At 53.5% G+C, this 12421-nt stretch overlaps 3 protein-coding genes across 3 annotated transcripts; 1 reads left to right on the top strand and 2 right to left on the bottom strand.

The window, feature by feature from the left end:
• Positions 1 to 401: 401 nt before the first annotated feature.
• On the top strand, positions 402 to 2747 carry PFICI_09941 (Polyadenylate-binding protein; the record flags this gene model as incomplete). Its single annotated transcript, XM_007838522.1, has 2 exons — positions 402 to 2557; positions 2612 to 2747. 2 exons carry the CDS (start codon positions 402 to 404, stop codon positions 2745 to 2747), a joined length of 2292 nt encoding a protein of 763 aa, XP_007836713.1.
• Positions 2748 to 4089: 1342 nt separating this feature from the next.
• PFICI_09940 (uncharacterized protein) lies at positions 4090 to 6070 on the bottom strand (the record flags this gene model as incomplete). The annotated part of the gene is made up of 2 exons (XM_007838521.1): positions 4090 to 5333; positions 5398 to 6070. The coding sequence occupies 2 exons, from the start codon at positions 6068 to 6070 to the stop codon at positions 4090 to 4092; spliced, it is 1917 nt and encodes a 638-aa protein (XP_007836712.1).
• A 3307-nt stretch (positions 6071 to 9377) lies between these two features.
• On the bottom strand, positions 9378 to 11624 carry PFICI_09939 (uncharacterized protein; the record flags this gene model as incomplete). The annotated part of the gene is made up of 3 exons (XM_007838520.1): positions 9378 to 9546; positions 9606 to 10479; positions 10541 to 11624. 3 exons carry the CDS (start codon positions 11622 to 11624, stop codon positions 9378 to 9380), a joined length of 2127 nt encoding a protein of 708 aa, XP_007836711.1.
• Positions 11625 to 12421: the final 797 nt, after the last annotated feature.

Here is a 12421-nt window from a genome sequence, read left to right as displayed (position 1 = left end):
GGAACTTGTCCTCAAGCCCTTCGTCTGTTCAGCCTTTCCCCACCAGAAAAAAAACCCTTCTTATCCTCTTTCATTTGAGGATTCGGCTTGGTTTTTTGTTTTCTTCGGTAATCGACCCTTTGAAGTCACCGGTCTTTGTCCCGCCCGACTTCATTCCTCTCGACCGTCTGTCAAACGCTGCGAGCAGTGCTTTCTAGATCTTGGTAAGTTCTTACACCACGCTATCCACTACATACAGGTCTTGCCCTTGGGATTCCCGTCGCGCTTGACTATCCTCGCGACTCAGCGCGGCCTTGTCATTTCGACACCTTGATTCAACTCCAAGTTTGTGTGCCATCGTCGGAATTGCGCTAACTCGTTGCCATTGACAGTACCGCGAACCTCTTGTTCACTCGATCATCATGTCTGCCGCTGCTGCTCCCAACGCTGTTGATCAGCTCGCCGCTGATCTCGGCAACACCTCCATCGAGGCCAAGGCTCCTGCTGCCATTGACACCAACGTCGCTGCTGATGCCCAGGGCGAGGACAGTGCTACCCCCAACACCGCCCAGACCCCGCACCCTCACGCTTCTGCTTCTCTCTATGTTGGTGAGCTGGACCCGTCGGTTACTGAGGCCATGCTGTTTGAGCTCTTCTCTTCCATCGGTTCCGTTGCCTCGATTCGTGTCTGCCGCGATGCCGTCACTCGTCGCTCTCTTGGCTATGCCTATGTCAACTACAACTCCACTTCGGATGGTGAGCGCGCTCTCGAGGAGCTCAACTACACTCAGATCAAGGGCCGTCCTTGCCGCATCATGTGGTCTCAGCGCGACCCTGCCCTGCGCAAGACTGGCGCCGGCAACATCTTCATCAAGAACCTTGATGCTGCCATTGACAACAAGGCCCTCCACGACACCTTTGCTGCTTTCGGTAACATCCTCAGCTGCAAAGTTGCTCAAGACGAGAGCGGTAGCTCCAAGGGCTACGGTTTCGTTCACTACGAGACTGACGAGGCTGCCGCCGCCGCCATCAAGCACGTTAACGGTATGCTTTTGAACGAGAAGAAGGTCTACGTCGGTCCCCACATTCCCAAGAAGGACCGTCAGAGCAAGTTTGAGGAGATGAAGGCCAACTTTACCAACGTCTACGTCAAGAACATTAGCCCCGACGCCACTGACGACCAGTTCCGTGAGCTGTTTGAAAAGTACGGCGATGTTACTTCCTCGTCCCTTGCCCGCGACCAGGAGGGCAAGTCCCGCGGTTTTGGTTTCGTCAACTTCACCACCCACGAGGCTGCCTACAAGGCCGTTGACGAGCTGAACGGCAAGGACTTTTTGGGTCAGGACCTTTACGTCGGCCGTGCTCAGAAGAAGCACGAGCGCGAGGAGGAGCTGCGCAAGTCCTACGAGGCTGCCCGCCAGGAAAAGGCCAGCAAGTACCAGGGTGTCAACCTCTACATCAAGAACCTCGGTGATGAGGTTGATGATGAGAAGCTCCGCGTCATGTTTGCCGAGTTTGGCCCCATTACTTCCGCCAAGGTGATGCGCGACAGTGCCACCGAGTCTGGCGACGAGAGCGAGACCAAGGACGGCAAGGACAAGGAGAATGAAAATGAGACCAAGGAGGAGGTCAAGGAGGAGGAGCAGCCCTCCGAGGAGGAGAGCGACAAGAAGGATAAGAAGGGCGACAAGAAGCTCGGCAAGAGCAAGGGCTTTGGTTTCGTCTGCTTCTCCAACCCCGAGGATGCCACCAAGGCTGTCACCGAGATGAACCAGCGCATGTTTGATGGCAAGCCTCTGTACGTCGCCCTCGCCCAGCGCAAGGATGTTCGCAAGTCCCAGCTCGAGGCTAGCATCCAGGCTCGTAACCAGCTCCGCATGCAGCAGGCCGCCGCCGCCGCCGGCATGCCTCAGCAGTTCCTGCAGGCTCCCGTCTTTTACGGACCCGGCCAGACCCCCGTCTTCCCTCCCGGCGGCCGTGGTGGCATGCCTTTCCCTCCCCAGCCTGGCATGGGTATGCCCGGCGTCCAGGGCCGTCCCGGCCAGTTCCCCAACGCTTTCCCCCAGGGTGGCCGTGGAGGTCCTGGCCCCCAGGTCATGCCTGGCATGTACATGCCCGGTCAGTTCCCTCCCGGAAACGCTCCCTACGGCCAGCCCGGCACTCCCCAGTTCATGGCCGCCATGGCTCAGGCCCAGCAGACCATTGGTGGTAACGGCCGCGGTGGTCCTGGTGGTCGCGGACCCGCTCAGGGTATGCCCAACATTGGCGGTCCTGGCATGCCTGGATATCCTCCCAACGGTCGTCAGGGCCCTGGTGGCCGTGGTGGTCCCCGCAACGGCCAGGTCGGTGGTCAGTTCCCTCAGGGCGGTCGCGGAGGTCCCGGCCCTGCCCAGAGCCAGGACTTGACTCCTTCGTCGCTTCTCCAGTCTCAGCTCCAGGCCCACGCCGGCAACCCCCAGCAGCAGAAGCAGATGCTTGGTGAGGTCATCTTCCCCAAGATCTCGGCTCTGCAGCCCGAACTCGCCGGCAAGATCACTGGTATGCTCCTCGAGATGGACAACAATGAGCTCGTCAACCTGTAAGCACCCTCGTATCCCGTTCAAACTACCAATTTACTAACAACTACTTGCAGGATCGAGGACGACGCTGCCCTTCGTGCCAAGGTCGACGAGGCCATGGCCGTCTATGACGAGTACGTCAAGAGCCAGGGCACCGAGGGTACCAAGGAGGAGCCCGCCAAGGAGGAGAAGACCGAGGAGAAGGCATAAGCAGGGCTTATGCATGTGCCAGTGCAATATCTGAGACCATCTCAGCAGTATTCATACGGTTGGCATTTACGTTTACGACCCTTCTTGACGTTTACACTTTCTCTTTTCTTCCTGCTGGTACAGTCGATTTGTTTTCGAATGGTTCCGGAAAAGTTTATGATACCTGACATCAATCGTCTCAAGACGGGATGAGTCAACTCTCTGCATTTCTTCCGCCATTACGTTATCGGTTACGACTGTCACCCTTTGTGGGTCTGCTGTCATTTGGTGGGATCTGTGACGACCTCGGATCCTCCCACGCGATATGCAACCACGAAACCCAAAAATTGCTATTGCATGTATTTCATAGACTTGCTTTGATGGAGAGGTGCTTGTGTCACCTGGCGTTTATGGTCAAAAAGTCGGTTTGCCTTGTGGTTTCACGCTGGCACTGAAGGGGTGGCGGCTACATGATTCAGATCTCAATACCCCCAATGAGTCGTCACGGAGGAGAAAATCATATTCTCCAGGGATCAGAAGTCAATCCAGACAGGAGCTTCTGAGACTTTAATGAAAAGTATTTACCATATGTCTTGTCACTGTGTCTGTATGCTTATTTGTGCTGTAAACCTCTTGTCTCTGCCGTCTGTGGCCACTCATTGATTCGACAGATCCATACAAACTTTCAATCACATGAGATTACTTTTCATGGTGATTCCTACTCTTATTAGGTAAACTGAACAAGTCGTTTCAATTCCTATAATAACATGACTTTGTCTGATACATGTGCGATGCGGCTCTCTACATCTTTCCTATTGCTTGATCCTGGCCATCCTCCCTTGTGTCCCTGTATAATAGAACGTGGTTTGTGTCTCTGCGCGGGTAAATATCCGCCGTGAGGACAAGAATATTCGCCTGCTGTGCGCCTCGATCCTCGGTCCGGTAAATGAAGCAAAAAACCAAAACCGATTTCCCCTAATCCGGCAAAAAACAAGTCAACACCGAAACCATGACCATTGGGTATCAGAGTTTTTGCCTCTTGCATATTTGCGCCTTCCAACCTTTTTTCTACAGACGAGAAAACCAAAAAAGGAGACTTACCTAAAAACAACAGATGGTAGTCATAAAACGCCGTCTCCTGTGGCTTGCCCTTCCGCTTTGTATGCTGCCAAATACAAGAGCAAGAACTCCAATGCTGCCAAGGTTACCTGGTGACGCCGATCCCTAGGGGGGAGGGAGAAAGAAGGTATGTAGCAGAATAAGGCAATAATGTGCCATACATGATGTTCGCTTTACATGCAAAACTCCAATCGCAATCAACAAAACCGATAAACCAAATGACAAGATTATTATCACGCCTGAATCAATAACCACTTGCCCATCTTCCCTCATCAATCGTGCCTACTCGGGTTCCGCTTCCGCTGCCGACTTGCTGGCTCGGTCGGGAAGAGCTGCCATAGAGCATTTCCATGAGTTTACCCTTTTGGCGGGTACGAACGCCTTCGAGGTAGAGGCCAACGTCCTCGAGGCCCTTGACCTGCTCCTCGACACTGAGGGTACTCGAATTGACACTGCGGACGAGCGGGGAGACGAGCTTGCGGCGTAGGCTTTCAAGATTGGCCTTGAGGGTCAGGAGCTTGCCATTGTGTTCGACCAGGATGCCCTTGTTCATGACCGTCTTTTCGCGCACGTTTTGCAGGAGCTGGCGGTTGCGCTCATACTTTTGAACCTCGCTCGCCTTGGGCCCCAAGATGCGCGTCCAGAGGCTCGAGAGGTCGTCGGCGTGTCGATCATCCTGCAGCGATGACTCGCGCACCACGATCCGGGCCAGGTTCAGGAACTGGCGGTCAATGGCCTCAAACAGCCCAAACAGTGCCAGGCTGTGTTGCAACTCATTGTTGATGGCCTCCTCGAGTACGGAAAGGAACTCTGCAAAGGTGCGCTGTAGTGTGGTGCGCGTCCGCTGAGGCTGGCTCATGCCAAAGACACTCGTCGCAATGGCGCCCAGCCGCGTTGGCGTACCGGTGGATGGGTTCTCGAGCACGCCTGCATCACACAGGACATTGTGAATGTTGGCCCAGGCCGTGGCCAATGGTGGGCTCGGCTGGCCCCGAAGCTGCGTGAGCTCCCTTCTCGCCCAATCCATGACAATGAGGATCCCGTCAATATCCCCGTCCACATTGGCAAAGAACTTGGTGAGCTCAATTGCAAGCGTCTTGAGCGAGTCTGACAGCTCGTCCAGAGAGCGCACAATGAGCGGCGCGCTCGTCATGTTGGAGGTGCGCACACTCTCGCCCAGGTCCCAAACGGCGACGCCAGTGGCCTGCAGGTCACCTACTTGCGAGACGCCATTTTCTGAATAGTAAATGAGTGGTTCAAATGCCCGCGCAATACCCGCGACTTTGATCAGGTCCGGCACGGGTCGCTGTGATGCTGGTTGAAACAGAGAGCGCACAGTCGTAATGGACAAGAGCGCTACCAGGGCGGCCAAGACTAGATTGGCCCATGATTTCGTTACCATCTGTACCTTGGACCGTACAAATGTTATGGCCGCCTCAATTGGTTCAGTCCGTTGCTGGATGTCGGCGCGGACTGCAAATCGTATGTCTGAGGCATCAAGTCTCTTAGTACAAATGGCCACGGACATGGCAGTACCACGGGCACAACTTACAGTTTTCTCTTGCAGCAACCTCGGGCGATTTCGAGGGCAAGACACTTTGCCGTCTCCACTGCTCAATCTCCCTCTTGGCTTTTTCTGGACTACCTGCAAGACTTTTCAACTTGACTAGTGTGTCGTCGTCGTCGCGCAGTCCTGGATCCGGTGTTCTCCCCTTTTCCGGACTAAGCGATCCCGTGGGTAGGCGCGTCCTAATCGCCTGCTCCAGAACAATGTCGTCGTCGTCGTCGGCACCGTCATCGTCGTCATGACCTCCGTGGATCCCGTGCGCCCGATACCTATCGTCAAAATAGTCAATCATGGGGCTGGCGCCACCATACCGCCTGTCCACGCCCAATCCTAGCAGGTTGTCGTTGCGCCTCCAAAAGCCGGCGCTGCGATCACCGTTTTCGAGTCTTCTCCAGGCTGGCGGGCTGTAACCACCGGCGGAGAGAGAAGATAGATCGCTCGCGTTCTCGTCCATCATGGATTCCCTTAAAAGCTCCTCGTCCCCGGGAAGACCGTCGCTGATGACCTGCGACGACGACGCTACGAATCCCGAGTGAGCCGACGGGTAACGGACGAAGGAGGGCGGCAGCGTCGGCGGCGGGGTCAGAGGTGCGCGGAAGTCGTCGAGCGAAGCGTCCAGATGGTTTGGATCGCCGAGTTTCTGGTGGTAAGCCGTCATGATCCTCCACGACTCTCGTCGTCTCGTCGTCCTCGAGCTCTGTAATCTCTATGCTGCTGCTATCCGCGTGTTTTTTACTATCACGTCTGCCGTTTGTCGCCAGCGTCTTGTTGCTAAAGTTGCTGGAGCGGCGGCTGATGGAAAAAAAGGATCGCAGACTGTTGCGCCCCGGTGAGTCCAGGGGCGAATTGTGTTCGTAATCAGTCAACTGGAGTATTGGCCTCTCCTGCTGCGGGAGGGCTGGCAATGCCTTTTGGTTCCTCCACTCGATTTCGGGCAATGCGACGACGGGCTCCTCGGCGTAGTACTCTTGCGCAACCTTTCGTTTACCAAACAGGCGCGACAGTGGATTCAGGCTCGGAAAGCGCAGAGGCGCGACAAAGCCGGAAATAACGAGATAGGTAAAGAAGAAGAAGAGCGACAAGGTAAAGGATGCGATGAATGTACTTGGCGCAATATTGATGTGGAATAGTGCGACGTGATTATGGACAGCGATCAGAGACATGAGCGGGTTGAACTGATGTTGCTGATGCTGTCTGCGGGCGCAATGCGATCCAGTCCGTTCAGGTGTCAATGTAATCGACCGTTGCACAGCTGAGAGAGAAGAGAGGGGTCACGGTTTCAATGTCTGTCTGCAAGACGAGAGGGATGAAATGTCTTGGGAGAAAAGACGAAAGCGCAAACCAAGAGGCTCGTCTCTTTCTCTCTGGTATGTTGTATTGATTGATGGATTGCGAATGATCGAGTGCTGATAAGACGCCCGATAGGATATAAGCCCAATGGGCAAGCGCTAGATTGTAGGTAGGTAGGTGGAATACGTTCAAGTCGTTTGTAATGGACTTGAACGGTGGGATGAGCTGGGCGCGCGAAAGGAGGGGGTGGGTGCGAGTGAACGGAAAGATGAACTGCGAGAGCTAGGTAATGTAGAGGGGAGGGAGAGATACCGTTCGGCGCAGGTCGATTCGCCAATAGATGGTGTGTGATCGACCGAGTATACCCAGGACCGAATCCAGTCACACACAGCAGGGGGGTGGTGGTGGTGGTGGTGGTGGACAGAGAGAGGAAGAAGACGAGTTGATGACTGCAAAAGAATGTTTTGTGATCTTGTTTTCGTTTTGGTTTTAGAAGAGAGGCCAAACTGTTCTTTTCTTGTTCCTTTTTTTTCAAGAGAGTTTTCTTGATTTCTTGCAACTTTGGGAGAGAAAAATTGTACTGTTGAATGTCTGGTCCGTCTTTCAACCATTACGGGAGAGACCAGGAAAAGCAAGTGGACTGAAATCAAAGAGGCTGGGGCCCATCTTGGTAGACTGTGACACACACACTCTGATCAGTTTCCCTCTGTACAGTCCGCCGTTCTTTTTGCGGGTCCTGGACTTGATTTTGAGAGAAAGCAGCCAATCATGCCCCGTAAAACACCATGGGAAACGGGCAAGAGCACCATTGAATGCTGGGTAAATCCTGCGTGGACCCAAGGGATACCTGGATAGGGACCGCAGGGCGTAATGCTAAAGTTGTTGCTAAGCATTCAAGGGACGACGCGGATCTAGGGACCCGTGCGTTGGCGCCCCTGCCGCTAGTTCAGGTCAGTATTTGTTTCTCCCCCAAAAGTCTCTTTTTTCTTTTCCCTTGTTCGCCTCATGATGGAATGCAATTCTCAAGGGTAGAGAATCTCTTCTTGACTGACGAGAAAGCAGGTACAGAGTTTACCAGGTAGAATGACCACGAGGTAGGTTCCATCGAATACAGCGCAAACTGATACTGATGGAGGGTGGCCGCCGTAATAGGCCTCTTCCAATTCCTACTACCATGTGGGATCAAACCGTCTCCTCTTTCCGTCAGTCAACCTTGCAAGGGCAGTTTCTTGGGCAGGTCAAGCGGGTGCGGGTGGGCAGATGGGGACACAAACGGTCAACAACTTGGCTTCTGTACCTACATTTGACAGATGGAAACTCTAATAATAAGCCGCATATTCCGTACAATTATTATATCCCATGAAGCTCTAATCCATGGAACCACACAAGTCCATGTAATCGAGTGGCCGGCCCCATTAGTGACGACAGAGCAGGACCCATGCATTAGTCAATTGACATTCGTCACCAAGACACTGTGTTTTCAACTCTACATATCACCAGTCAAAACACTTAATCTCGAAAGAACAAAAATAAAAGAAATAACTCTAAGAGAATTGAATCTATTGTATAACTTCAAAACTATTTTTCACATTTTTTATGGTAGACTTATGGCTGTATGAAGTTGGGCTATCAGCCAGCGAATGTCAATTGACTAATGCATGGCTCCTGAGAGTAAACGAGTTCCTGCATTTGGTGGTCCTCTTCTCTATCCTTTTCAACCCCATCAGCCCCATTTCGTGTACGCTTCGTCGGGTCAGTCGAGACTCGAGACCGCCCATTGAATGGATCCATCAATCACCCCTCTTTTCCCCCATGCCCCCCGATTATGCAACCACTATATTAGTACGGGAATGCCCGGTGCGGGAACGTCAGAAAGCAAAAACAACCACATTGGTCGTTTGGTTCAGGAGAGTGGAAACCAGAGACGCCAAATCCATCCAAACAGAACGAACAAGACTTGCTCCATTGCTTGCAATGAGCAGTAACTGACCTACCACGACCATTGCTCCCTCGTGTCAACTCCCCACTCGCTGCATCGTGCTGGGTCTAATCCACAGCTCCTATCCTATCGTGGACCTCGTCTGCCTATCTTATCACCCCGCAGTCGACTGCCTATCCTCGGGCGCCCAATCGTGGTCCTCCTGTCTTCCCGTTCTGGCCCTGGTCTTGTTTACGCGATCCACTGTATTCCTGAGCCAAACAAGGTCACGGGATGCCATATATATTGCATATCTAGGTACAGGTATAAACAAACCCTCATGATACGTCGATTGCTCGATTCAGAGCCCGGCATTCTACAGTGGTGTCCACACATCCATGACAGAAGTAAAGTCGTGGATGGAACAGAGCCGCAAGTGGCCGGAAATGGCCTATCCATGTCTGTGACAAGCCGCAACGCGAATTCACTTGTACGGACCAAAAAATGTTCGTGATTACATGTCAATCTTGATAATACCACATACAATGTACGCTTCTGAAGCATATTCATCGCTCAAAATAACTCCAAGCCACCCAGATATTTGAAATCCCCGGCTGGCATTCATTGCTCAGTCGTTCCCCTCGCTGATTGCGCACCATTTCCGAGACATACTTGCGCCCGTCGCTGTCTTTTTTTGGTTCTCGTTTCCAGATTCTCCCAACCTGCAAAGACAAAGCCCTGCTCCTCTGAACCATTTCTAGTCAATTCGTGCCGTCTCCAAACTCCGGGCAGATGGGTTGGAAAGATTGTTGATCTGCCTTGGTGGTGGTTGATATTTGCTCTTCTTCCGCAGTCTCTTTCGTGCCACCATGACCGGCGCAGAACTCTTGGTGACGAGGTAGTTGCTGAAGGATCCTAAAAGTGTCCTATTGCATAGTTAGTCGCCGTCTGTCTGCGAAATACAAAATGATTCAAGCCCACGTACCCCTTCAGTGCACTTCGCCCTCGGCTGCCGAGGATGACCAACGTGGGCTTCACGACATCAATCACCTCCGTGATGAGGTGCTTGGGGTTCTTGCAGTGGATACATTCAATAATGACCCGAACCTCTAGCTGTGTCTTTCGCAACAACTTGGAAACCCTGTCCGTGACATCTTGCACCGCCCTCTCTCGCTCCTCCTCCAATTTTGATTTTCCTCTCGAGGGTGCTGGCGAGGGTGTGTTGCTACCGGGCTCAGCAGCACGCACCCGCGGAGACATTGACGCCCTGTTCAACCCCAGGGCACTAGAGCTGTTGGCGATTGGCGGCTTGACGCTCTTGGCCATTGCGTTGATGGCCGCTGCTTGTTCTCGCATCGACTTTGGGTCGTCGGGCACCTGCGCGCCCGCTTCCACGGTGCCGCTGGCTTCCTCGTCCATGCAATAGAATGCAATCAGCGTGTCGCCATCGCGCAGAACCGTGCCAATGGCCCATTCCAGAGCATGCGTCGATTCATCACTGAGGTCCATGGCCACGAGGTATTTGCGCAAGCGTCTGTGCTCCTCGGTTGCGTGCTGGTAGATCTTGTCGTACTCACCACGGTACAAGATGCGGATTGATCTATATACCTCGGGGTTCGAAATGATGGGAGTCGATGACAGCTGAAGATCCTGGGCCCGTTTGATTGCAGTCACGTCCTGGTCGTCTTGGTCTGCATTCGGATCTGGCGTTGGGGCGCGAGTAGGCGGATCTTGGTCAAAACTGGTCGAGGGTTGTACCGCACGCTTGTTTGACTTTTTCTTGTCTCCATTGGGATTTGTAACAGTAATTTCAGGGTCAAGCAGCGATCTATATTGATGCTGGGATGCAATATGTTTTCCTGATACACCCGTGTCAGTTCAAAGCGGCTCGCTGATCTTGTGTGTTGAGTCAAAACTTACTCTCATCTTCGGCGGCGGCAAGCAAGCTCTTTGCCGCTCTAGTTGCTTCATCACCGTCTCCGCGGCCCTCGGCTCTTGTGGTGAGCTTTCTGCCTCTATGGTCTTCCTCGTCGGAAGAGTTGGCCACATCATCGTCGCTATCGTCATCGGTCAAGAGTTCGCCATACGGACTCAAATTGGACTTTTGGATGCGGCCGTGACCTTCCGGGTCAGACTTTTTGCGCGGCAGGGACGACAAACTCGAGCCTCCGTAAGCTAGATTAGCATCTGAAAGTCGTCTATAGGCGCTATTCTTGTCAATGACTTGGCCATCCTCTAGAATAATCATTCCATCGTCTCGGTTACGCGATGTTGATCCCAGCAGGCTGGCATGGGGTGAATTCGATCTGAGACTGAATCGATTGTGCGGCGACTTTGACTTGCTGTTTCCCCTCAAGGAGAAACCAGACCTGCCTGGTTCGCCCGGCAGAACCAGGTTGGACAGATCAGCTCCTCTCAGAGCTTCTCCAATAGAGGCTGAACGCATCTGTGCTCCTGGCGCACGCCTTGTCGGAAGGGCCTGACCAACATTAGTGGCATAAATGTCAGAGAACTTGTAGTCGGTGGTAGGATCCACGGCACGGTCCCGAGCAAGTGGCGGCGAACGAGGCCCAAAATCGGTAAAGGCGGGTTTGGCAGAGGCATCGGACATGCTCCTATGATGGACATCGCCAGATGGCACAGGAATCCTGTGTGAGGACAGCGTCGGAGAAGTCTGTGCACTAGACACAACAGGCGATCGCTGGGGCTTTGACAAGCTACTGCCTGTACCCAACGGACTCCGGAAAGGGGGTGTGTTGGCTGGCGGCGCCACATCCAGCATGCTGCGGACTGGCGGCGGGCTCTTTCGGAGTCCAGCACTCGGGGGCGCATCTCCCACATCGAGCATGCTCCGGACCGGAGAGCGAGCGTTTAAATAAGGCGAGGGTGTACGAACTGGAGGCTGCGGGGCTCGTGAAGGCTGCTGGCCCGACAACAGAGCCTCAATCTGCTGCCGCTCTTCCTCCATGGCAGCCTCCAGGGACATGAGCTTCCTTCCCGACATTTTGAATTGATGACGAGGGTAGTCTTGGAATGTCAAGGGCCGTATATGGTTATAACCAAGTCAGAGCGATCCTTGCTCCAACAGCTCTGTAGTCGTAATAAAGACAGCCCAGCAAAAGGGACCTTTTGCGTGTCGTCGTATTCAGCTCACCGATGGGCTGTACGGTGTGTGTATGACCTTGTTTGTGGTTGAAACTATGGCTGCTAATAATGTTCGAGTAGGCGGTGCTTCAGCGAGGCACCACAATGGCGTCGGGAGAGACTCTCGGGGGTGCGCCAGTGACCAGTCGAGTATCGTATGGGCGAAGCTGGGCAGAACAGAGCATGATGCGGTTTTGGGTTAATGGGTAGGTAAGCTTCAAGGGACCACCTCTAGCTCATTGGTACCGATGGATGGAGGCACTGTTCGACTCTGGCCCTCTGCCTCCAGTCCAGTCCAGTCCAGTCTCTTTTTTTCTTTTTTGGCTTCTCGGGGTGGGTAAACGGTGGGAAAATGGGAGGAGGCCTCGTGTCGCCAAGGAAAGCAGCTGTCAGATGGGTCTCTGAAGGACAGGCTTGCGAGTAGAGTAGCTCAGAATGCTGAAGCGGGGGGAAAGATGCTGTCGAGGCTTGGCGAACAAACAAGGAGAGGGGCTCGGACTGCTGCTTCTCGAGAAGAAAAAAGGTTCGGCCTTCTTGGCTTTCTGGGCACAAAATATCTATTGGAGGGAAGGAGCAGCGGATTTATCACAACCACCAAGTCAATAGGCAGCGATTGAGTCAAATGTAAACTCAACAGTCTGTCGGGGGTGCTGCCAC

The sequence above is a fragment of the Pestalotiopsis fici genome, assembly GCF_000516985.1.
Source record: "Pestalotiopsis fici W106-1 unplaced genomic scaffold PFICI_Scf_7, whole genome shotgun sequence".
NCBI lineage: Eukaryota > Fungi > Ascomycota > Sordariomycetes > Amphisphaeriales > Sporocadaceae > Pestalotiopsis > Pestalotiopsis fici.
The sequence above is the reverse complement of the archived record's forward strand: the minus strand, read 5'-3'. Positions and strand labels throughout refer to the sequence as shown.